This window comes from Loxodonta africana, chromosome 18 (assembly GCF_030014295.1).
Source record: "Loxodonta africana isolate mLoxAfr1 chromosome 18, mLoxAfr1.hap2, whole genome shotgun sequence".
In the NCBI taxonomy this organism is placed as follows: Eukaryota; Metazoa; Chordata; class Mammalia; order Proboscidea; family Elephantidae; genus Loxodonta; species Loxodonta africana.
In genome coordinates this window covers 56475972-56502761 of record NC_087359.1, presented here as the reverse complement: position 1 = coordinate 56502761, position 26790 = coordinate 56475972, and the positions used below count along the sequence as shown (strand labels likewise).

Here is a 26790-nt window from a genome sequence, read left to right as displayed (position 1 = left end):
ACACAGTATGTTCTGTGTACTCTATAAGGCTAATTGAACAGAATTAGACCCCACCCCTGAGAGCCTGACTATGTGAGATAGTACACTGGATCTTAGCCAAAGGGCCAAGAAGTGATACTATGTGGGGAAAAAAATTAAAAGGAAAACTTGCATAAAAACTATCCTTAGAAATAAGGCATTACCGAAAAAGAAGAACAAAGTGGGAAGCCTTTCTTTATCTGATTTTAGAGCCTATTATACCGCCACAGTAGTCAAAACAGCCTGGTCCTGGTACAACAACAGATACATGGACCAATGGAACAGAATTGAGAATCTAGACATAAATCCATATACATATGAGCAGTTGATATTTGACAAAGGCCCCAAAACAGTTAAATGGGGAAAAGGCAGTCTTTTTAACAAATGGTGCTGGCATAACTGGATACCCATCTGCAAAAAAATGAAACAAGACCCATACCTCGCTCCAAGCACAAAAACTAACTCAAAATATAAAATCTAAAACAATAAAGATCATGGAAGAAAAAATAGGGACAATGTTAGGAGCCCTAATACATGGCATAAACACTATACAAAACATTATAAAGAATGTAGAAGAAAAACAGGATAACTGGGAGCTCCTAAAAATCAAACACCTATGCTCATCCAAAGACTTCACCAAAAGTGTAAAAAGATTACCTACAGACTGGGAAAAAGTTTTTAGCTATGACATTTCTCATCAGCACCTGATCTCTAAAATCTACATGATACTGCAAGAACTCAACCGCAAAAAGACAAATAACCCAATTAAAAAATGGGCAAAAGATATGAATAGACACTTCACCAAAGAAGACATGCAGGTAGCTAACAGATATATGAGGAAATGTTCACGATCATTAGCCATTACAGAAATGCAGATCAAAACTACAATGAGATTTCATCTCACTCCAACAAGGCTGGCATTAATCCAAAAAACACAAAATAGTAAATGTTGGAGAGGCTGTGGAGAGATTGGAACACTTACACACTGCTGGTGGGAATGTCAAATGGTACATTCACTTTGGAAATCGATTTGGCGCTCCTTAAAAAGCTAGAAATACAACTACCATACGATCCAGCAATCCCACTCCTCAGAATATATCTTAGAGAAATAAGAGCCTTTACATGAACAGATATATGCACACCCATGTTCATTGCATTGAAGGGGGGCAGACTCATGCTAATAACACTCACAAAGAACAGAAAATAACAAATGTTGGCAAGGATGTTGGCAGATTCACCGACCCTTATCCATTGCTGGTAGGAATGCAAAATGGTACAGCCACTGTGGAAAACAATATGGTGGCTACTCAAAAAACTAAAAACAGAACTATTATATGACCCAGCAGTTCCTCTCCTAGTATACATCCAAAAGACTTGAAAGCAGAGACACAAACAGAGGCTTGTACATCAATGTTCACTGCAACACTATTCACAATAGCCAACAGGTGGAAACAATCTAAATGCCCATCAACAGATGAAGGGATAAACAAAATGTGGTACATACATACAATGGAATACAACTCAGCCAGTAAGAGAAATGAAGTCTTGATACATACTAGAATATGGATGGAGCTTAAAGACATTAGCTAAGTGAAATAAGTCATTCACAAAAGGACAAATATTGTATGACCTCGTTGAAATAAAAAGTCAAGAAAAGAGAAACAAACAAATCAAAACACTCACAAATAAACAGAGGTATATGCAACTTGCCCACTTATTCATTTACAATAAGAATATAATTGCTGAGCAAATCACAACAGCTGGAAAATCAAGGGAGTTCATTGGTAACAATGGATTCAGTCCAGAATTCTTCGGTCATTCTAGTCAAAAAGGACATATAACAAAACACAGGAAAGTGAACTTTCAGAACACCAAGGATGGAGAGAAGATCGTAAAGATTTCATCAAAGAATGGACTGTTGCAATGGACTACGACTTGTCAAGACCAATACCAGTTACAAGAGAAGTGTGGAGCAGACATTCACCTAAGCAAACTAGCCAGCTAGAATGGAGAGACATTCTCAGATATGCAAGGACTCAAAACTTTGCCTTCACTTCTTCTTTCTTAAGGAGCCCTCGTGGCACAGTGGTTTAGCAGCTCATCTGCTAACTGAAAGGTTGGCAGTTAAAACCCACCAGCCACTCTTTGGGAGAAAGATGTGGCAGACTACTTCTGTAAAGATTTACAGCCTTGGAAACTCTATGGGACCTTTAGGGTCGCTCACTATGAGTCGGAATCAACTCCAAGGCAATGGGTTTAGTCTTTCTTATAAAGTTACTGGAGGAAAAGCTTCACTAAAATTAAGGAATAAATCAAGAAGAAAGAAGATATGAGCTACCCAAATATAGGTGAAGTTTCCTGAATAAGCTCTTGGCTGCAAATGCAGAGATTAACTAGTCCAGACTGGAAGAGGAGGAGGCAGAAAGATGAAATTCTCCAAGAAAAAACAGAAGTGAAGGATTATCTGATGTATTTGAACATCTGAAAACTTTTTTTTTTATTCTGCTTTAAATGAAAGTCTACAATTCAAGTCAGTTTCTCATACAAAAACTTACATACACGTTGTCATGTGACCGTAGTTACTCTCCCTACAATGGGACAGCACACTCCTCTCCATCCTGTATTTCCTGTGTCCAATCAACCAGCTCCTGTCCTCCTCTGCCTTCTCATCTTGCCTCCAGACAGAAGTTGTCCACATAGTCTCATATGTCTACTTGAGCTAAGAAGCACACTCCTAACCAGAATCATTTTATATCTTATAGTCCAGACTAATCTTTGTCTGAAGAGTTGACTTCGGGAATGGCTTTAGTTTTGGGCTAACAGAGAGCCCGGGGGCCATGACCTCTGGGGTCCCTCCAGTCTCAGTCAGACCATTAAGTTTGGTCTTTTTACTAGAATTTGAGTTCTGCATCCCACTTTTCTCCTGCTCCATCAGGGAGTCTCTGTTGTGTTCCCTGTCAGGGTAGCCATTGGTGGTAGCCAGGCACCCTCTAGTTCTCCTGGTCTGAGACTGATGGAGTCTCTGGTTTATGTAGCCCTTTCTTTCTCCTGGGCACATCTTTTCCTTGTGTCTTTGGCGTTCTTCATTCTCCTTTGCTCCTAGGTGGGTTAAGACCAATTGATGCAGCTTAAATGGCTGCTTGCTAGCTTTTAAGACCCCAGATGCCACTCATCAAAGTGGGATACTGAACGTTTTCTTAATACACTTTGTTATGCCAACTGATCTAGACGTCCCTTGAAACCAGGGTCCCCAGACCCCCGCCCCTGCCATTCTGTCCTTCGCAGTGTCTGGTTGTATTCAGGGAACTTCTTAGCTCTTGGATTAATCCGGTTGTGCTGACTTCTCTTGCATTGTGTTTTGTCCTTCCCTTAAAATAATTCTTGTCTAGTATCTAATTGGTGAATACCCTTCTCCCTCTCTCCCTCCCTCCCTCCCCACCCTCGTAACCATCAAAGAATGTTTTCTTCTGTGTTTAAACCTTTTCTTGGGTTCTTATAATACTGGTCTCATACAATATTTGTCCTTTTGCCACTGACTAGTTGTACTCAGCCTAATGCCTTCCAGAGGCCTCCATGTTATGAAATGTCTCACGGATTCATGGTTGTTCTTTATCATTGCACACTATTCCACTGTGTGAATATACCATAATTTGTTTATCCATTCATCCGTTGATGGGCACCTTGGCTGTTTCCATCTTTTTGCTATTGTAAACAGTCCTGCAATGAACATGGTGTGCATACATCTGTTCGTGTGAGGGCTCTTATTTCTCTAAGATATATTCCAAGGAGTGGGACTGCTAGATTATATGGCAGACATCTAGCTTTTAAAGAAAAAAAGTGCCAAATTGATTTCCAAAGTGGTTCTACCATTTTACATTCCCACCAGCAGTGTATAAGTGTTCCAGTCGCACTACAACCTCTCCAAGACGTATTATTTTGTGCTTTTTGGATTAATGCCTGCCTTGTTGGGGTGAGATGGCATCCCATTGTAGTTTTGGTTTGCATTTCTCTAATGGCTAATGATCGTGAGCATTTCCTCATGTATCTGTTAGCTGCCTGAATGTCTTCTTTGGTGAAGTGCCTATTCATATCCTTTGCCCATTTTTCAATTGGGTTATTTTGTCTTTTTGTTGTTGAGGTTTTGCAGTATCTTGCAGATTTTAGAGATTAGATGCTGATGGGATTTGTCGTAGCCAAAAGTATTTTCCCAGTCTGTAGGTTGTCTTTTTGCTCTTTTGCTGAAGTCTTCGGATGAGCATAAGTGTTTGATTTTTATCTAGTTTGTCTTCTGGTATTTGTGTATTGTTAGTAATGTTTTGTATACAGTTTATGCCATTTATTAGGGCGCCTAGCATTGTCCCTATTTTTTCCTCCATGATCTTTATCGTTTTAGATTTTATATTCAGGTCTTTGGTCCATTTTGAGTTAGTTTTTGTGCATGGTGTGAGGTATGGGTCTTGTATCATTTTTTTGCAGATGAATATCCAGTTATGCCAGCACCATTTGTTAAAGAAACTATCTTTTTTTTTTTTTTTTTTTTTACCATTTATCAGACTTTAGGCCTTTGTCAAATATCAGCTGCTCATATGTGGATGAATTTATGTCTGGATTCTCAATGCTGTTCCACTGGTCTATGTATCTGTTGTTGTACAAGTACCAGGCAGTTTTGACTGTTGTGGTGGTATAATAGTTTCTAAAATCAGGTAGTGTGAGGACTCCTACTTTGTTCTTTTTCAGTAATGCTTTACTTATTCGGCGCCTCTTCCCTTTCCATATAAAGTTGGTAATTTGTTTCTCCATCTCCTTAAAAAATGCCATTGGAATTTGGATCGGGATAGCATTGTATTTGTAGATCGCTTTGGGTAGAATAGACAATTTCACAACGTTGAGTCTTCCTATCTATGAGCAAGGTATGTTTTTCCAATTATGTAGGTGTCTTTTGGTTTCCTGCAGTAGTGTCTTTTAGTTTTCTTTGTATAAATCTTTTATTTCTCTGGTTAGATTTATTCCCAAGTATTTTATCTTCTTGGAGGCTATTGTAATGGTATTGATTTGGTGATTTCCTCGACATTCTCTTTGTTGGTGTAGAGCAATCCAACTGATTTTTGTATGTTTATCTTGTATCCTGATATATGCTGAAATCTTCTATTAGTTCCAGTAGTTTTCTCATGGATTCCTTAGGGTTTTCTGTGTATAAGATCAAATCATTTACAAATAGAGATACCTTTATTTCTTCCTTACCAATTTGGGTGCCCTTTATTTCTTTGTCTAGCCTAATTGCTCTGGCTAGGACCTGAGTACAATGTTGAATAAAAGTGGTGATAAAGGGCATCCTTGTTTGCTTCCCGTTGCCAAGGGGAATGCTTTCAGAGGCTCTCCATTTAGGATGATGTTGGCTGTTGGCTTTGTATAAATGTCCTTTATCATGTAGAGGAATTTCCCTTCTATTCCTATTTTGCTGAGAGTTTTTATCATGAATGGGTGTTGGACTTTGTCAAATACCTTTTCTGCATCAATTGATAAGATCATGTGGTTCTTGTCTTCTGTTTTATTTATATGGTGGATTACATTGATTGTTTTTTTAATGTTGAACCATCCCTGCATACCCAGTATAAATCCCACTTAGTCACGGTGAATTATTTTCTTGATATGTTGCTGAATTCTATGGCCTAGAATTTTGTTGAGGATTTTTGCGTTCACGAGGGATATTGGTCTGTAACTTTCTTTTTTTGTTGTGTCTTTATTGGTGTTGGTATCAGGGTTGTGCTGACCTCATAGAATGAGTTTGTGAGTACACCATCCCCTTTTATGCTCTGAAATACCTTTAGACGTAGTGGTATTAACTCTTCTCTGAAAGTTTGGTTGGAATCTCCAGTGAAGCCGTCAGCACCAGGGCTTTTTTTGTTGGGAGTTTTTAAATTACCTTTTCAATCTCTTCTTTTGTTATAGGTTTATTTAGTTGTTCTACCTCTGTTTGTATCAGTTAGGTAGGTAGTGTGTTTCTAGAAATTTGTCTATTTCCTCTAGGTTTTCAAATTTGTTAGAATACAGTTTTTCATAGTATTCTGTTATGATTCTTTTAATTTCAGTTGGGTCTGTTGTGATATTGCCCATTTCATTTCTTATTTAGTTTATTTGCTTCCTCTCCATTGTTTTGCCAATGGTTTATCAATTTTATTGATCTTTTCAAAGAACGAGCTTTTGGTCTTAACTGTTTCGACTGTTTTTCTATTCTCTATTTCATTTAATTCTGCTCTAATTTTTATTATTTGCTATTTTCTGGTGCCCAAGGCCTTCTTTTGATGTTGTCTTACTATTTGTTCAAGTTGTAGGGTTAATTCTTTATTTTGGCCCTTTCTTCTTTTTGGATGTGTGCATTTATTACTATAAATTGACCTCCGAGCGCTGCTTTTGCTGTGTCCCAAAGGTTCTGGTAGGAAGTGTTTTCATTCTCATTTGATTCTATGAATTTCTTTATTCTGTCCTTAACTTCTTCTATAACCCAAAAGTTTTTGAGCGAGGTGTTGTTCAGTTTCCATGACTTTTGTCCCTTGGTTTTTCTGTTATTGATTTCTACTTTTATTGCTTTATGTGTAGAAAAGATGCTTTGGAATATTTTAATGTTTTGGAACCTGTTAATGCTTGCTTTATGCCCTAATATGTGGTCTTTTCTGGAGAATGTTCCATGTGCATTGGAAAAGAAAGTATACTTGGCTGCTGTTGGGTGGAGTGTTGAACATCTGAAAACTTTTGCTAGGCATCTGACAAATTTCTTTAAACATTTGTTAAAAAAAAGAATTAATAACAGGATGGGTAGATACTCAGTACGTATGATATACTGGTTAGTTGGTAAGTAGTCATGATTTGAGCCCCCTGACACATTCTCCCAGACCCACAGCCTACCCAGGATCCAGAAACTACTGGGTTAATGTCTGTCATAGCAGGGGGCCTTTAGATCTTATTCTAGCCCTAAGTGCCAGAACTTATTTTGATTCTTATGCTGGGTTCTTTAGGGAAGTAAAACCAGTAATGTGTATAAATACATTCAGAAAGAGATTTATATTAAGGAAATGGCTCCTGTGGTTATAGAGGTTGAAATGTCCTCAGTCCATGGGTCAGATTGGAGGCTTTTCTTGATTCACGTAGCTGCAGGAGCGGGAAAAACCAAGATCGGCAAGTCAGACAGCAGGGCTCTGGCTCATAGGCTGCGAAGACCAAAGAATCCTGAGATTAGCTGGCAAGACGGCAGGCAAGCTTCTAGTTCAAATCCCAAGAACCAGAGGTCAGAGAACAGGAGTCAGTTGCAGGATCTAGAGTGGGCAATAGCCCACAAGCCTTGTCAGAAAGTCCACATGTACTGGATCAAGCCACACCCCAAAGGAAGCTCCCTTTCAACTGACTGGCTATTCACAGCAGATCCCATCATGGAGGTGATCACATTATATCAGATCTCATCATGGAGGTGACCACATCATTATATGGCTGTCAAACTACATCATAACATCCAAACCACTGAGAATCATGGCCCACCTAAGTTGACACACAACCTTAATGATCACAGATTCTTCGGTGCTCTGACCTACCTATTGTCAACTGTTTTCACCCTTGGCAATTGGTAAGAGGTACACAGAAACGAAGTAAACAGAAAAAAGAAAAAAAAGAAGCAAGCATTAATTCCAGGAAAAGCAACAAAATTGGAAGTGAAAGTAAGCCATTGGTTCAGTAGTAAACAATATTTACACAGTCATAAAAATGTAACATTAATAATTTAACAAAACATGGTGAGATAACAATATTGGAGAGTGGAAGAAGAGGAAGTGTGGAGGGTAGTATTATAAGAAAGGTAAATCCTCAACCGCTATAACAGGACATTAATGAATACTGTTTACAAGTGTTACATTAACTAAGAGCTATGCAAACATTACAGTATAAAAATAAAGAGATATACTGCTAAAAAAAAGTTGAAAATGGGCTGCCTCCAGGAAACAGACCTAGGGTATGAAACAGAGCCGAGCTGCTTTTTTTTTTAATAATAAAAAATTGTGATGCTTTTTAATCAAGTGCAAGCATTACTTTAATAAAAAACACAAGCAATATTGAAAAAAGTAAGGGTTAGCTGGATGGAGAAGATATTCTAAGTATATTATAAACTCTAAATGACTATAGAAACATGACAATTCATTTAATTTAAAATTAATAAATGCCAGGAGCTCCTAATTAAGGGTTATGTAAAATACTAACCACATTTATAAAAATAAACTCAGTATAAATGCTTCATAATTCAGAAGAATAAAAAGCACTAGAGATCCAAGGCACAGTTGCTTTCTATTTGCACGGAGCAACAGAGGAAGAAGGAGAGTCAGGAATAGAAGGAGGAAATGGATGTGTGGCTAACTGCCTCAATGAACAACTGCCATCTCTGCCATGAAACCAGAAGAACTGGATGGTGCCTGGTTACCATTACTAAACATCTTGATCAAAGGTTCTTTAGAAGATTCCTGATCAAGAGGAGGGAAATGTAGAACAGAATTTCAAATTCTCATGGAATCCATACTTTCTGGAGCCACGGAGGCTGGATGAACCCCTGAAACTATTGTCCTGAGATAATCTTTGAAACATAAACCGAAACCAAAACTAGCCCCTAAAGTTCTCTTAAAACCAAACAGTAAAGTTTACCTTAAATAATAAAGAATGTCTGCTTGAGCGTTGTGCTCTTTTCAGATCTAACTATATGGGATCAAATTGACAACAGCAATTGGAAAGGTCAGATAGGAAGATTAGGGGGCAATGAGTTTGTGTTAATGGGGGAAGAAAAACTCAGAAAAGGAGGATGAGAGCGGTTGCACAGCTGAAAGAATGTAATCAACGTCACTGAATTGTACATATAGAAACTGTTGAGTAAGTGTATGTTTTGCTATGAATATTCTCAAAGAACCAAAAATAAAATAAATTATTAAAAAAAAAAGCACTAGAGACATACCTTGTTGTTGTTAGGTGCCATCGAGTTCGTTCTGACTCATAGCAACCCTATGCACAACAGAACAAAACACTGCCCCATCCTGAGCCATCCTTATAATTGTTGTTATGCTTGGGCTCATTGTTGCAGCCACTGTGTCAATCCACCTCGTTGAGGGTCTTCCTGTTTTCTGCTGACCCTGTACTCTGCCAAGCATGACGTCATTCTCCAGGGACTGATCCCTCCTGACAACATGTCCAAAGTATGGAAGACACAGTCTCGCCATCCTTGCCCGTAAGGAGCATTCTGGTTGTACTTCTTCCAAGACAGATTTGTTCATTCTTTTGGCAGTCCTTGGTATATTCGATATTCTTTGCCAACACCACAATTCAAAGGCGTCAACTCTTCTTCAGTCTTCCTTATTCACTGTCCAGCTTTCACATGCATATGATGCAATTGAAAATACCATGGGTTGGGTCAGGCGCACCTTAGTCTTCAGGGTGACATCTTTGCTCTTCAACACTTTACAGAGGTCCTTTGCAGCAGATTTGCCCAATGCAATGTGTCTTTTGATTTCTTGACTGCTGCTTCCATGGCTGTTGATTGTAGATCCAAGTAAAATGAAATCCCTGACAACTTCAATCTTTTCTCCGTTTATCATGATGTTGCTCATTGGTCCAGTTGTGAGGATTTTTGTTTTCTTTATGTTGAGGTGCAATCCATACTGAAGGCTGTGGTCTTTGATCTTCATTAGTAAGTGCTTCAAGTCCTCTTCACTTTCAGCAAGGAAGATTGTGTCATCTGCATAACGCAGGTTGTTAATGAGGCTTCCTCCAATCCTGATGCCCCACTCTTCTTCATATAGTCCAGTTTCTTGTATTATTTGCTCAGCATACAGATCGAATACGTATGGTGAAAGAATACAGCCCTGATGCACACCTTGCCTGACTTTAAACCAATCAGTATCTCCTTGTTCTGTCCAAACAACTGCCTTTTGATCTCTGTAAAGGTTCCTCATGAGCACAATTAAGTGTTCTGGAATTCCCATTCCCATACTTTATACCCCACCAACTTCACTTCTAGATGTCTATCCTAGAGAATCATTACATGTACTCAAGGAGACATGGGCAAGAATGTTTGAATAACAGAAAACTGGACACAACCTAAATATTCATCACTAAGGAAACAAATAAAATGTAGTGTATAATTGGATGGCATACTTACGAATGAAAGGAGATGAATTAGATCTACATGCATCATAGATAGCTCTCAAACAATGGTGTGTGAAAAAAACAAATTGCTGAGGAATATTTACAGTGATACTATTTATATAAATAAAAACCATGCTAAAGATTTCCTATGGATACCTGTACGTAAGTATTAAAAAAAATATTACATTGCTACATACCAAATAGCTAGGAGTGATTACCTCTGGGGAGGAGATCGAGTTGGGGAGTGCAAGTCAAAAGAGATTTATAGTTTGTTCTGTAATTTTTTTGTGGTCTTCTTTTTCTTCCTCTTCCATATTTTCTCCTTCTTCTCCTCCTCCTTTTTCAGGGCAATGTATCTATACTACGTGAGTTATTAGAAAAAAAAACAACAACAAAACGGTATATTCTCAGAAGACTGAAAGTAGTACAATCTTCCCCTCCTGACAAACCTTATTTGGTACTAATATTCAAGGGAAAAGTAATTCTTACTAATTTTATTGGGGAAAATGCATATGTGCTTATAAGTAGGAACTCTGGTGGTGCAGTGGTTAAGAATCTGGATGCTAGCCAAAAGGATGGTAGTTTGAATCGACCAGCTGCTCTTCGGAAACACTGTGGGGCAATACTACTCCATCCTATAGGGTCACTATGAGTCGGAATTGAGTAGAGGGCAACAAGTTTGTTTTCTTTGTTTGTAGCTCACCGCTGTGGAGTGGATTTCAATTCACAGCCACCCTACAAGACAGAGTAGAATCGCCCCCATAGGGTTTCCAAGGTTGTAAATCTTTACAGAAACAGAGTGCTACATCTTTCTCCTGCTGAGCAACTGGTGGGCTCAGCAGCCGAACGCTTTAACCACTGCACCACCAGGGTTCCTAACTCACTCTAAGACAGCACCAAAAACCATAAAGATGGGTACAATTACTTCAGTATTTAAAATCACTTTGCATAACCCGATCTAACAAGGTGGCTTCCCATTATTAGTTAAGTCCCTTTACCTGCTTTGTATCCGCTCTTACTTATTTTGCAGTTAAAACTATCCTCTCAAAAGAAATAAACATACACTAACCCAACCCAGTGCCCTCGAGTCCATTCCGACTCATAGCGACCCTATAGGACGGAGTAGAACATACGCTATGTGTAGGCACTTCAACATTAACATAACAGAAAAGTAAAGGCTAAACAAGTCCATGAAAACAATGCAAATGACGCACTAGGTTACCATCACTACAAACCAGCAAACTACTGGTACCTGCGAGCACTGAACACACGTCAACCAGTTGAGGCGGTGAGCTCGGGCTCCTGGGCTGCTCACGAGGACGAAATCCACAGAAAGAAACGCCTCTTCAAATTAGGGGTATAAAGTCGAAATGTCGGGCCCAGAATAGTATATCTGATGTGGGACGCATACCAAAATATTAACATTTTATCTGAGTAGTAGGAATATAATGAATTTTTTTTTTTCTGTAATTTTCAAATTTCCAATTTAAAGAAGGGGCTAGTCCGGGTCAAGAGTTCAGGGTTTTAATTCTGCCACCAACTGACTAGGTACCTTCGTTCAACCACATTCTCATCTGAAGCCGGGCTACTGGACACCAGAAGGAAGAATTTGCACACTCCCCACTGGCTTTACATTCCGTGATACAATGATCCTGCCTCCCGCCGACTCGCCGACGACAGTGTTTTGGCCCATTTAGCTCACCGTCCGCGCAGGCTTCCAGAGCAACCCTAAGCTCCGCCCCCTCCCCGCAGGACGGCGCGAAAACCCAATCGACGAGAACTTATTGGAAAGCCCTCCGGTCCGGTCTGCGTTCGGTCTGCTTTCCCTGCCCCGGCTCCGGTCCCGAGCACTCGGCCTGGGTCGTCCGCCCGGAGGGGTCACCCCGCGCCTACCGGCCGCGCCCCGAGTGCCTCGCCGCCCGCGCTTTCTCAGCGCTCCTTCCCGCGTTCGACTTGGCTGAGCTGGGCCCGGCCTCCGAGCCCGCTCCGGGCCGGTGGGCGCAGGGGAATCCGAGACGGACCCCGCGGCCCAACTTCGCGCTCCTCCAGGAGCGGGCCGCCTCCATGGCCGAGACGCTGGCCGACCCGGTCCGCGCAAGGTCCTAGGAGCAGGGGCACCGGGAAGCGGCGAACATGGTAGGGGTCCTTGCCATGGCGGCGGCGGCTGCTCCCCCTCCAGTCAAGGACTACGAGATTGAGGTGAGATCGAGTGTCTGTCGAGTTCTTTCTCCGGCTGTTGGAAAACGGGTGGTGGTAATCCCGACTTTGCATCTCAGAGGGGAAAGGAGGAACACGGAGAGGCCCCCCAGGAATGACATCGTGTGGAACAGTTGCTGGAGTGTGTCGTTCTTAGAGTCGTGATGAATTCCGACAAACCCTGGTATTGTGAGATGTTTAGAGAATTGCAGTAAGTTAGGACTTAAGATACCATGGCCAGTGCCCAGATTCTGAAATATTGGTGGACTGTGATGTTTTGGACTTGTGAGATGTCACGGAGGATCCCATGGTCAGGTTCTGGGTTCATGATATGGAATCCTAGAATTTGAGTTGAAAAAGAGCTTTAAGTCCACCTATTTTATCCTCCCTGTTCTGGGAATGCCACTTACAGTGTCACTGCCAGAATCAAGCAGGGTAAATCTATTACCCATGGCTCTAGATCTTAATATACTGCAGTTGGAAGACCCAGTGTGCCGTGCTGATGTTTGTTCGTCAAGTTTCAGTGAAATACTCTAAGCATTCTTTATAAACCAAACCTGTTGCCGCCTAGTCGATCCCAACTCATAGTGACCCTATAGGACAGAGTAGAACTGCCCCATAGGGTTTCCAAGAAGCCGCTGGTGAATTCCAACTGCCGACCTTTTGATTAGCAGCCTAGCTCTTAACCAATGCAGCACCAGAGCTCCAAGCATATTTTGAAAGAAGATTCTAATACCAGAAAGTAGCAGGCCAGCATTTTAAGACAGACATTACATCTTTACAACTTTTCATCTCGTGTTAGCATTCAAACTGAAGTATGTGCTCTGGTGTCTTGAATGAACCCAGATGTACACTCATTTAAGGGGGATACTTGTTTGCTAGGTCAAGGCAGTTACTCAGATTATCTAGGTATGAAGAAGGTCTTCTGATACTTGAATTACACAGTTCTTGGCTTTTTGTGTGGTCAGTTTTATCAGTCTTCGGGTTATGGTTTCTGCTCTTGGTGGCCTGCTTAGAGAGCCTATTTCATAATAGTGATATTCACTGTTAAGTATGGTAAAGGGAAAGGCTTTATAAACATTATTTTGCTTAACATCAACCCTGTAATGAAATATTATTATTTCTATTCTACAGATGAGAGAAGAAGATTTAAGAGTTTAGTTTGTTTAAGGTCTCACATTAGAAGATGTCAGAGCCAGCACTCAAACTTAGATCTGCCTGACTCCAGAGCATATAGTATAGTGCCTCTTATACCATCTCAGGGTTATGGAAATACTCATCAGTATTTTCTTCTAAAATGTTTATGATTTCTTTTTAACATATACAGATTTAATCCCTCCGTAATTTATTTTGCCTCGTATTTATCCAAATGGTTAGAATTTGTCTCAATACCATTTATTAAATACTCCTTCTTTTGTCACTACTTTATTTTCTAAGTTCTTAAATATATACTTGTGTCTATTTCAGGTGTTCTAATCAATTCCATTGACCTGCCTACCTATTCCTGCTCCAGCACTACACTTTAAATCATGATAGCTTTATATAATTTTAATTTTCTAGAAGCCTAACTCCTCTATTCATTACTTACCTTTTAAAGGATTTCATTGTTATTTTATTAAATTTATTCTAACTAATGAACTGAGGGAAGTTAAAATTAAAAAAAAAGAAAGACTGATGGTGCTTTTTGTAACCAATAAGGTAATATTTATTTTCTATTATGTAAATTACTGACTTATAACCAATAAAAATTTAAACATGCCTAGCATTATAGTCATCTTGATATTGTAAAGGTAATAACTAACGTAAAAGAAAGGCAGCAACGGTTTTAACAGCAAATTAAAACACTAGACTTGTGGTAAGTGTTCTTTTGGTGAACTTGCACTGTAATTTCTACTTGATTAGTAAATTTTGGGATCCTAGGCTTGATGACTATGTCCCTGTTTCTTAGCAATAGTTAGGGTAATGTGCTTATTTTTAACTAAAAATAATAAAAAGGGAATATAATATGTGTAGAGTTCCTACCATCGTCAGACTACATATTTTTGTGTAATGTGTTCAGTACAATTTTTAAGGTGGAAGGTGCTATCTAAAGTTTATAGAGTAAACAGAGACTGAGAAAAATTAGGAATTTGCTCATAAGTATAGTAGGCTTGGATTTTTTTTAATGTGAACAATTTTTTAATGTAAACAAATATATATAAGGAGTCCCTGGGCAGTGCAAATGGCCAAGCGCTTGACTACTAACTGAAAGATTGGAGTTTCGAACCCACCCAGAGGCAGCTTGAAAGAGAGGCCTGGCGATCTGCTTCCAAAATGTCATAGCCTTGGAAACTCTATAGAGCACACTTCCACTGTGCAACACATGAAGTCTTCGTGAGTCAGAATCAACTTGATGGTATCTTGTTTGGTTTTTTGTTTATAATTATATATATATAGTAAAGCACACAAGTTTTAAGGTAAATCATTGGGACATTGAGATTTCAATATAGATTTAATTTTAAAGTTCATGTTCTTTCCAGTATATCATGCTCATCACATAAAGGAGCCTTCCTTTCTTTATCCGATTACTTTAAATATTAGATCCGTGTCTTAAATTTATATTTTGTATTATTTTTCTTGAAATAAGTGCCTTTTTTCCTTCTTTTAAATCTACAGCCATGCAAAAAGCGAAGGAAAGATGATGATGGATCTTCCTTTAAAACAATTACGAAATATTTATCACCAATAGAGAAGACTGGAGTTAGAGTTTTCTCTCCACCAAAATCCAATAATATTCTGGATTATTTTAGAAAAACTTCACCTACAAATGAGAGGACTCAATCAACGAAAGAGTGTAAGATAAAGTCGTCTGCACCATTGCCTGTGGACAGTGGCAAAGATTATAAAACGCCTTTGGAACCGTTCTCAAATGTACAGTTTAAGAAGAGAGGAAAGAGAGTTAATTTATCACGTCAACTAAATAATGTTAAAACTGGACATGAATCTCCAATTGAAATAAGTAGTGATGATAGCAAAGAAGACTCTAGTTTAAATAATGACTTTGAAGAAAGCAGTCCTTCTGTTTTACTCCACCAGAAACATGTAGAGGTACCTGCAGAAAGTATTCAAGATTTCAAAAACCAGTCAAGCAATATGACCCGCAAACAGAATTCTAAGAAAGTAAACCCTAAACAAGGCACCACAAAAAATGATTGCAAGAAAATAAGAAAAAGGAAGCACAGAGATGTAGTAGATCTCTCCGAAAGTTTATCCTTGGCAAAGGAACTAAATCTTAAAAAAGACGGTAAAGATAATCAACAGATAATATCTTCCCTAACTGATGAAATAGAGAGTACTGCGCATGATGCAAACCCTGGAGATAATGTATCTAAAATCGCTCAGTTAAATGATAACACAATAACTGTTCCATATGAGGAATTTTTAAAAAGTCACAAGGAAAACAAAGTGGAACAGCTACCAGACTCTACAACGTCAGTGTCAATTTGTGTCCCCTCTGAAACTGTTGGAGAGATAGTCAAAAGTGGTTATATAAGTGATACAGAAACCTGTGAAAATTCTCAGCAGGTACACTTTAAGACAATGACTGTTCTTGCACAAGTTCACCCTGTACCCCCTAAAAAGGCAGGGAAAATACCCTCAATTTTCTTGAAACAAAAGCAAATTGAAATGGAAAATAGTCTCTCTGATCCTGAAAGTGAACAGACAGTTCAGAAAAGAAAATCTAATGTTGTTATACAGGAGGAAGAACTAGAATTGGCAGTGTTGGAAGCTGGAAGTTCTGAAGCTGTGAAGCCAAAGTGCACTCTAGAAGAAAGACAGCAGTTTATGAAAGCATTTAGGCAGCCAGCATCAGATGCACTTAAAAACGGAGTGAAGAAGTCTTCTGATAAACACAAAGACCTTAATGAAAAAGCTTTACTTGAGGAAGGAAGAGACAGTAGTTCTAAAAACATCCTGGAAAATGCTAATATCCAAATGATTTCAAATAACGACACTTCACAGTCACACACTGATAAAGGAAGTTTTCCTAAGGAGAAAAGTAAGAAACTAAAGCAAAAGAGTAAGAAAACATTAGATACTGGGGTTGTACTAGGTGAGACTAGAGAAGGAAATACCCAAAAGAAAGAAACAACCTCTTTAAAAGATAAGCAAAGTCAAAATAGAGTTACAATGAGTTTAAGGCGTAAGAAAACAGAAGTTTTCAAAAGCAGCACATTATTTAAAAGTAAAAGTCTTGTTTGTGACGATATAGCAAAGGCTGACCCTTTAGAGATTTCCTCTCTACATAACAACAGTAAGTCATCAAGAAAAACCAGTCTTCCGGTTAGGGATGTCCAAGTTAGACATTCTAAAGCTGAGCCTGAAGACAGCTTGGTAAATGTTTCCACACCCAAACCAACCAGAAGGTCTGTGAGAAGGAGCAGCACACCTACCGCAATAATCATCAGGGGTTCTGATTTTGAAGATTCGGAAGATAATAGTCCAATAAAGGCTTCCACTCCAAAAGCAGCCAGCTTTTCAGGAAAGCGTAATTTATATACAGCGGAATTAATAACAGTACCCTTTGATTCGGAGAGTCCTATTAGGTAAAGTTTTGTTTTTATTTTAAAATTCAACGATTCTATGTAAGTTCTAGTATGTTGCATGTAATATTAGCAGGGAAGGAAAATATTTCAAGCATCAGAGACTAGTATTTTTTCTAGAACGTAACTGATTTATTTTGTAAGAAAAAGAACAGGGTTTCAAAAATGCTGCTGTTTTCTGCATCGGGCATAATTTCAGAAGTGTTCTAGATATATTTTAGTAAACTCTTCATGTAATTGCTAATTCCTGGAGAAATATCCTTCAGATATGAGTTCTGTGCATATAATGCTCATGAGTGTGAAAATAAATCAGAAATTTATTTCTTGGGTGAACTGGCCCATAACACTATGTGGTGTATTATTGCTTGCTGGCTCTAATAGAAGAGTCATCTTGGGGGCTAATTTTCTGTAAAGCTTTTTTTTTTTTTTTTTTTTGCTTTTTTTTATTGTGCTTTAGGTAAAAGTTTACAGCTCAAGTTAATTTCTCATACAAAAATTTATACACATATTCTGACCCTAGTTGCCATCCCTATAATGCACACCCTCCTTTCCACCCGTGTCTGTTCAACCAGCTCCTATCCTTTTCTGCTTTCTCATCCCGCCTCTGGACGGGAGCCGCCCATTTAGTCTCATGTATCACTTTTTATCACTTGAACTAGGAAGCATGCTCTCCATGAGTATTATGTTTTATAGTTCAGTCTAATCCTTGTCTGAAGAGTTGGCTTTGGGAATGGCTTTAGTTCTGGGTTAACAGAAAGTATCCAGGGGCCAGGCCTTCTGGGGTTCCTTTAGTCTCAGACCATTGAGTCTGCACCATGCTTTATCTCTTGCTCCATTAAGGATGTAAAACTTAATTTTAAAGGAAACATTTTATATTTTCCAAGAGTTTCACATTAAGTTTGGTGTTTGAAACTGGAGTTTTTAATGTTTTAGAACAGCCCTGAAATGGAAGGTCTAGTTGATTCTTTCCTGTATTTGAGATTCTTATATTTTATAATCATGAAAATGTTCCTGAATACCTTTTCTTTTTTCAGAATGAAATTCACCAGAATTACTACTCCCAAAAAATCTAAGAAAAAATCTAAGAAAAGAGGTAAGAAAAGATCTCAGAAATCTGAAGCAACTGATGGAGATTTCACTTCTCAGACCAGAAAGGTAATTGAAATATTAGTCCTATAAGTAGTATTTTATTCTCTTTAAATAGCATCAACAAAAAGCTACTGTTTGGAAGTAATAAGCCAAAAGATTCACATACTTCATTGATTATGTTAACCACAGTCTTAAATTATTTTTTCACTATTATTCCATTCCTCTAGTTAGTTTTTTTATTAAAATGTCAAGTTATTGTAAGATGAAAGCAATTGATAAGGTCAGAATGTAATCTTAGAAAAAGCTTTCTTAGAATTACATTGCAGTCGTTTTTTCCTGAGGCTGCCTACAGGTCATGATCGGATTTTTGGTTTATTTCTATAGATTAGAGGTTCAGCCTTGGCACTGTTGACATTTTGGGCTGTATAATTCTTTGTTGTGAGGGGCTGGGGCTGTTCTGCGCATTGTAGGGTGTTTAGCAACTCTGGCCTCTACCCCCAGTTATGACAGTCAAAAATATCTGCAGACATTGCCAAATGTCCCCAACCAAAACCCCTCTGGTTGAAACCTGCTTCTCTAGAGGAAGAGGTGTGATATATAAGAATAATTTAGATGCTTTTTCAAAGTAAGCTACTTGTTACCACCATGGGAGGATCAGATTCTCTCTAGGGTAGGCAGGTAGGTACAGGTATGTCTGTTTTGAAAAAGCTACCTAGGCGATTGTAATATAATCCTTGGATGAAAACTAGGGCCACAGAAAGTTGATATCTCTTGTCATTTTTATTTAACAGCCATCTTTTTTTTTTTTTTTAACTGCTTACTATGTTCCAAATACTGTGCTTAGTACTTACATCATTAATCTCATAAAGTAGATTGTTTAGTCTGCTTTACAGATGTAGAAACTGCAATTCGTGGTATGAGGACGCATGCAGTTTGTGTCTGACTGTGGGAAGTGGCTTTCCCAGAGTCACAGAAGAGTAAGCAGTTGGAAAGATGACTCTTAGTCTGTTGGAAAACACTCAGAATCCAGCTGGTTGTACCACAGCTAAAAGTTAAAATCTCTGAGGTGAACTTTATCCCATATATTTTATTTAATTGAATTCTGAAGTATTCTTCAACTTTAATTTTAGAAATTATGCCTTGGTTTGCCCTTAGAATTATAACTCAGTAATAAGTTTCCCAGCAAGATAAATCTCAAAATTAAATGTATCCATATTGGACCCTTAACCAAACTTACTTAGATCAGTTAGTTTATCTCATACTATTAGTCTGTGGACCACTTACCACGGCACCCTTATTATTCGAAGCCTTATCTATGCTTGTTTACTAGCTCTAGCAGAGAACCTTAGTAATTTTCTGAGTTTTTCATGTTTCCATGAGAATGAGGGGGTAGACTAATTTTCTTAAGAGCCCCATATTTGTAACAGCTCTTGCAACAGAGATACTTATAGAATGGTTTTCAGAATGGCTCTCAGTTCACTCTTTTATGCAATAAATATTAAGTGCAATGCTTTGTGCTAGGAATTGGGGATATAGCTGTGAACAAGATACACATGGTCTCTATTCTCTTAGAGCTTATATTCTTAAAGAGAATGCAGGCAAATAAACAGGCAATTATAATAGATGTAATAAAACCTATAATGAAGTAAGCACTGAGTACTCCTGAGAGCACGTAAGCGGGATACCTCACTTCCCAAAGATGGTAAGCTATGATCTGAAAGGGTAGAAAGAGCTCCCAAGCAGAGGGAACAGTGTGTGCAAAGGCCTTGAGAGCAATGGAGAGCATTTTCATTTTAGTTAAGTCTTTTTTAGAGTCTCGATTGTTAGGATTTTGGACTTCATTCTAAGAGCAGGGACAAGCCATTTTAAGTAGGAGACATAACGTGATTAGACACGAGTTTTTGAAATATTACTATGAGGCTAGGAGACTAGTTAGGAGGCTTTCAGTGTAACTCACGTAAGATGTGATTGTGTTCTGAAGGAAAGTAGTAAGAGGTGGCTGGTGGTTATTTAGGAGGTAGAATTGAGGAGCCTTGATGATAGACTTGATGGGAAAGTGAGGGAGAGAAGTCAGGCATGATACCCGGGTTTCTGGCTTAGGTTTTTGTGTGAATGATGCCTTTCACTAAGATAGGAAGAAGGCTGGTTTGGGGAAAAGATGAGGAATTTGGTTTTGGACAAGTTGGATTTGAGGTATCAGTGGGCTGCCCTGGTGGTACAGTAGTTAAGAGCTGTGGTGAGCTATGGCTGCTGACCAAAAGGTTGGCAGTTCGAATCCACCAGTTGCTCTTTGGAACCCTATGGGGCACTTCTCTGTTTTATAGGGTCACTGTTTGTTGGAATTGACTTGACAGCAACGGGTTTGGGTTTTTATTTCTTTATGGGATATTCAGTTGGAACCATCTAATTAGAGGTGGAGCCATGGTCCTAAATCTTTCAGCCAAATTTGAGCCAGAGATAAAGCTGAAGGGTCATCAGCATATTGATGGCAATTGAAGCTACGTGAATTAATGAAATCATGCAGAGAAAGTGTGGTTTGGTCAAAAGAGAAGCTACTCAAGGATAACCCTGGAGGAACTCCACAGCCTTTAAGGTATGAGCAGAAAAAGAGGACATGGGAAGAGTGACTGAACTGATAGAACCCTTAGAGAATGTGGTATCATGCCAGCATTTCACGGAGGGAGTGGCCAATGTTGTCGTTGTTGATAGCTGTCATGGAGTCGAATGATGACCTCATACAGAGAGGCCTAGTAAGATAAGAATTGATAAGTGTCTTGATTTTTGGCCACCTTGACAAGTGCACTTCAGTTGAGTTGTGGGTGCACAAGTGAGATTGTTTGCCTATGTTTAGGCAAGGAGGACAATTCGATTGACCCAGAGTTGGGGTTTTCCCAGGTAGGTGTGGCAGAAGGGGAATGGGGCCAAGGGAGTTTAGAATATTTTTAAGAGTGGTTAAAGTGATGGACAGTAGGCTTTAAGTTAGGTAGGGAAAGACAGAGGCTGATAAGTAGGGAGAAAGTAGAGAGCTGTCAGAACTGAAGTTTCTGGTGAAGTCAACAGATGTTGTCAGGATTCACAAAGTAAGAGGTGGGAGAATGGGCTGTAGGTCAGGAAGGAGGGTGTCGGAAATTACTGCCTTAGAGGTGGTGGAGTTATGGATGATTTTGATTTTCTTTATTTTTCTATGTTCTGACTTTCTATAAAAATGAAATTACAAAAAACTTATCAGAAAAAAGGCTATTAAAAAAAAAAAAGAGGTTTTAATAGCAGAATTACTTGCCAAATTCTTTTTTTTTTTTTTTTTCTTTTACAAGCATTGGACTCAAGTATAGCAATGAATGTGAGGATGGAAACACAAATCTCCTTATATAAGTTTGTTTCAATGATTGAATTGTTAGTCTAAGTTTAGGTGGATCTTTTTGAATACTAACTTGGTGTTAGATTCATTAGCCTGCCGAAAGTTTTGCTACCAGAACAACAAAAAATCTCGCTCTACCATCTCCTTGACATTCTTACCCTTCTTAGGTATGCTTTGAATATCCATGCCTTTTCTTTTTAATGGTTTTAAAAATATTAAACATTTGTTTGGAAAACAAACAGAAGAAGTGTGTGAAATGAAAAATGACAGAAGTTTTCATCTGCTCAGCACTATTCTCCCTGGGTAACCCACTTTTAGTAGTTTATCCTTCCAGGCTGTTTTCTATGCTTAGATAGACAGATAGATATTTTTATTGTTGTAAATAACGTGTATAACACATCTGGTAGTTCAGCATTTTTTACATGAATGATTCAGGTACTTCAATTATATTAATCACGTTGTGCAGCTATCACCAGTGTCCTTTGCCAAGTTTTCCATCGCCATAAACAGTACTCAGGGCTTCTTTATCAATGTTTAAAAAAGGGGCCATGTAATGTAAGTTGTTCTGCAACTTGCTTGTATGTGTGTTTTTAATCCTATCAGGAAAACCTGTAGAACTTAATATGGAAGCTCTGAAAACTAATATTTAAATACATTAGGTCACATGGTACATCAGTGTGAGAGCCAGGCCTCAAGGCCGTTTTTATGCTTATCTAGTGCTCTTTTCCATACCACACAGACTACCTTGTCAACCTCCCGACAACAGATGCAGCCTAAGGTACTTTCTCTCTAGCCTAAATTTCTATGGTGTGATCTCACATATATACACACAATAATAATGTATACCATATAATTTTACTACACCTATCATCTGCTCTTAGCCTTTCTTCCCTTATATAGGTCCTTGAGGTCCAGATCCACATATATAAGATTGTTGGCTTTTTTTTTTTTAACAGTGTCTAAATCAGAGTCTTGGACATAGTAGGCTGTTTATTCATATTTAGAAAGCATTTTACATAAATTTGGTGACTAAAACCAAAGATTAGATGCCATGGTGATGGTAGAAAAATATCCCAAAATTTTAATATAGTGCTTCTACAGACATACTTCTAAGTGTTTTCCACATGTGTAATTATATCTATCTGGATGAATTTCAACTAAGAAATAAAAGCAAACCAAGTATAACTGGACACATTTTAATTAAATTTCCCTGATAAGTCTTGAATAATCATTTTTTTGTCTTTAATGTGATTTATGTGTTTACCAATGATCTAAATTAATATTTTGAATTTTTGTCTAGGCAAGTAATGCTTCAAAAAACATATCAAAAGCAAAACGATTGATTGAAAAAGCAAAAGCTATACACATTAGTAGGTCAAAGGCTACCGATGAAATACCAACACCTTTAAGGCGTTCCTCTAGACGTCAGGCGCTTACTGAAAGGAAGAAATTGTCAGAAGCAGAAGTAAGTATTACACACATTTATTGGTTTGAGTTCTTTCCTATTCTCCTGTTTGGAGAGAGAGAAGGAAACCATTGTAATGTTACGTAAGGTAGCCTTAAGGTGGTAGAAAAGAATGTCATAGTTCTGCCTTAAAAGCCTTTGGCTCCTTTATTGCCTGCGCAGTACAGTTCAAATCCTTATCAAGTCATTTAAGATTCTTCATGGGCTGAATCCTTCCCTCTCTTGGAAACAGTGCCCTTATCCATACACACACTCTTTGCTGTAGTCACACTAAATTATGCATTTCTCCCTAAATTATGTGATTTTCGCTTTGTAGTCTCAGTTTGAAATATCCATTCTGGGTGCTCTCTTCTACCTGAGGAATTTGCTCCCCAACCTTTAAGATTCTAGTAAGTCCCTGGGTAGTGGAAATGGTTAATATAGTGAGAGGCATCTTGGAAGAAAGGCCTGGCGGTCTATTTCTGAAAAATCGGCCTTTGAAAACTCTGTGGAGCACAGTTCTACTCTGACACACATGGGGTCACCATGAGTCAGAATTGTCTTGATGGCAACTGGTTTTTTTTAAGTGCCATCCCCTCCTCTTGAAAGCTGTGCTGATGCCTTTAGACCAAAGTTTCCTTCCCTATGTGTACTTTAATGTTTTTTTGTCCTTTAGTCAGAACTGCTCTCACCATACTGTGTTATAACTAGTTAGACCATCCACTTATGGACTAGCTAGCCCTTTCTGGGTTCCCCAAATTCTGGAGTAACCTTGAAGCAAGCTCTCGAGTTTTACTTGTCCGTGTATTCCCAGCACCTGCTGTATTGCGTAATACATGATAGGTGTTCAATAAATGTATGCTGACCATGTGAAAACAGCAGACATCATCTAATCCATTTTTAGGCTGTATAGTTAGTTCTGGAGCCCTGGTGGCACAGTGACTAAGAGCTCAGCTGCTAACCAAAAGGTCAGCCATTCAAATCTACCAGCCATTCTTTGGAAACCCTATGGGGCAGTTCTGCCCTGTTCTGTAGGGTTGCTGTGAGTCGGAATCAACTTGGCAGCAACCAGTTTTGTTTTTTATAGTTAGTTCTAAAAGGAAGATAATCTGAATTTCTATGTTGCTGTCAAGTGCCATTGAGTCGCTTCTGACTTACAGCAGCCCTGTGTACAACAGAACGAAACACTGCCTGGTCCTGCGCCAATCTCACAATCATTGTCATGCTTGACCCCATGTTGCAGCCACCGTGTCAGTCCATCTCATTGACAGTCTTCCTCTTTTTTCGCTGACCCTCTACCAAGCATGATGACCTTCTCCAGGGACTGATCCCACCTGACAACACGTCTGAAGTACGTGAGACAAAGTCTCACCATCCTTGCTTCTAAGGAGCATTCTGGCTGTACTTCTTCCCTGAGACAGGTTTCTATATAGAAATTCTATAGTTTGGTTATGTTAATAATTTTATCTGGAATATAAACAAAAAACCAAACCCATTGCCGTCGAGTTGATTCCAACTGATAGCGACCCTATAGTCTACTAATTAATTCTTTGAAAAAGAAAGCCCACAGTTATAATAAACCAACAGCACATAAACTTGTATGATTTAAGTATAGACTACCTTTTGCATTGTGTGTTTTCTCTTTCAATCAGATAATGTCTCGTGGGGAGATGTGTGGAGTTGCTAATTTAATGATAACTGTATATCTTATGACATTAAGTGTGTAACATACTTTTTAAATTTTTCTCTTATTTTATCTTAGGACTCTGTAATAATAATAGATTCAAGCCCTACTTCTTTAAAGCAGCCTGAGAAAAATCAGAAGAAGCTTAAGTGTTTGAATGATGTGCTGGGAAAAAACTTTAACCAGTCATCCAAAAACGTACCTGGTAATCAGATTTAATAACATTTATGACAGAAATGTGAATGTTTTGGAGGGGGGAGATTATATTGTTCTAGATGCTTTGGTGATAGAAATTTAATCTCTTGCCTTAGAAAATAAAAAATTTTAATTATATTACACAGTATTTCTGTTTTAATAAGTTGTAGTGTAGTGAAGAGTTTCTTAAAAAGGGCAACTAACATTTCATTTCCGTGTTCCCATTTTGCATGACTGAATTAGTGGTTTCCCAATGTGTCTGATCACCACAGTCATCTGAGTAAATTGTAAGGTTTTATATCTGTAGGTCCTTCCCCAGACATCTTGAATAAGAATCTCCGGAGGTGTGTTGTGGGATTCTGTAGTTGTAAAAAAAAACATTCCTCAGGAGATTCTGATATTGCTGGATTGAAGAACGAGATTGTTATGTAAAAAATAATTAGTTAAAAAAAAAATGAGAACATTAATTTAAAAAACTGAGAAAGAGAGAGAGATAATTTTGAAAGTAGCTGGAGGCAAGTGGACATTAAAACATTGATACTAACCTAAGAATTCATCTTTCTAAGGAAAAATGAAAGTCGCGCCTTTATTTCTTGCCAGAAAACCTCAAAAAACAGCTGATCCTGTCCTTGGATTTGATGAAAGCAGGTCAGTCCAATACAAATTTTAAATAACCAAAATATTTCCTGGAGTGTATTTTGTATTTATTTGTTTACTTTGATGAGCAAGCTGGTAATTACCATTTGAAGCTTTAATAAGTTGAGAAGATGATAGTGTTGACAATGTTACAACTGCTATTTGAAGGTCTTGTTTTTCTGCAAAATTGTGCCCATCTCTAGACAAAAGAGCCGAATAGTAAACAAACCAAAAAACAAACAAAACTCAAAGAGCTGATTATGAATTTTATTCACTCAATAAATATTTAAACACCTACTATGCTCTAAAGCACTGTTTTTTTATATAGGGAATATTATGGAGAACAAAATAAGACGTATTGCCTGTCCTCATAGGGCTTATAGTCTAGAGCGGGACGACAATACATGAATATTAATCAGGCCAACAAATGAAGAATTGCTAAAGAAAAGTATAAAGATCTGTAAGAGTTTATATTAAGGAGATTTTGTCTGATCAAGGAAAGCTTCCCTGAGACTTGAAGTAAAATCTGTAGGATGAGCAGGAGTTAACCGGGGGAGGAAAAGTGTTGCAGCTAGAGGGAGCAAAGACCCTGTATAGGTAGGAGGAGCATAGTAAATACAAAAGACTGAAAGAATGCCAGTGTGACTTGAGTGGAGAGAGCAAGGATGAATGGAATGTGAGGTTAAGCTGGAGAGGTGGGTGTCAGACAACATAGGACCTTTTAAAGAATTTTGTCATTAAGCTAAGAGCAGTGAGAAGCTGTCAAAGTGCTTTAAACATGAGTATGAACATAAACAGGTTTGGATTTTGAAAATTTAATCTGGCCATTGGATGAGTCTGGTTGTCGTATAAAGAGTGGATTGGAGGAGAGGTTCAAATGGATGTAGGAGTCCAGTCATGGGACGATGGAGGTGTAGAGCAGGGTGTTGGAGATAAGGTAAAGATATTCAGGAGATAATTAAAAAACTCTTGGTGATTAATTAGATGGGGTGAGGGGGTGGTGAGGAAGAGGAGGGTATTAGGATAGTACCAGAATTTCTACTTTATGTAACTGGATGGCACAGTACAAGGCTAGATAGGGACATCATCATGAGTTCAAGGTTGTTTTTTTTTTTTTTTCGGTTTTCACTTTATTGAGCATACAATTATATTTTGTTAAATGCGTAGATCCTAAGTGTCCAGTTTTGACAAGTAAGCTTACATTAAGATATAAAATTAATATTTTACCCCAGAAAGTTTACTTGTGCTTCTTTTCTGTTACTCTCCTTCACCACCATCACACCAAGAGACTAGCACTATTCTGATTTAGTTTTGTTTTAGATTTGTTAGTTCTGTTCTAGAACTTCACATGAATGGAATATACAGTATTTACTCTTTTGTGTCTGGCTTCTACCACTCAGCATGATGATTTTGAGACTTA

The 26790-nt window shown here is 38.4% G+C and overlaps 1 protein-coding gene across 2 annotated transcripts in view; it reads left to right on the top strand.

The window, feature by feature from the left end:
- Window positions 1-11488: 11488 nt before the first annotated feature.
- The window catches only part of ATAD5 (ATPase family AAA domain containing 5), a 52869-nt gene continuing 37567 nt past the window's right edge, over window positions 11489-26790 (top strand). The window contains exons 1-6 of one of the 2 annotated variants that reach the window (XM_064271429.1): window positions 11489-12384; window positions 15037-16967; window positions 17999-18119; window positions 22712-22876; window positions 24618-24744; window positions 25335-25382. In XM_064271429.1, coding sequence (XP_064127499.1) covers window positions 12319-12384; window positions 15037-16967; window positions 17999-18119; window positions 22712-22876; window positions 24618-24744; window positions 25335-25382 — 2458 coding nt within the window. In that variant the 5' untranslated portion in view covers window positions 11489-12318. Of the gene's footprint in view, window positions 12385-15036; window positions 16968-17998; window positions 18120-22711; window positions 22877-24617; window positions 24745-25300; window positions 25383-26790 lie in introns of both variants that reach the window. The other variant, XM_010594210.3, reaches the window with a different exon arrangement.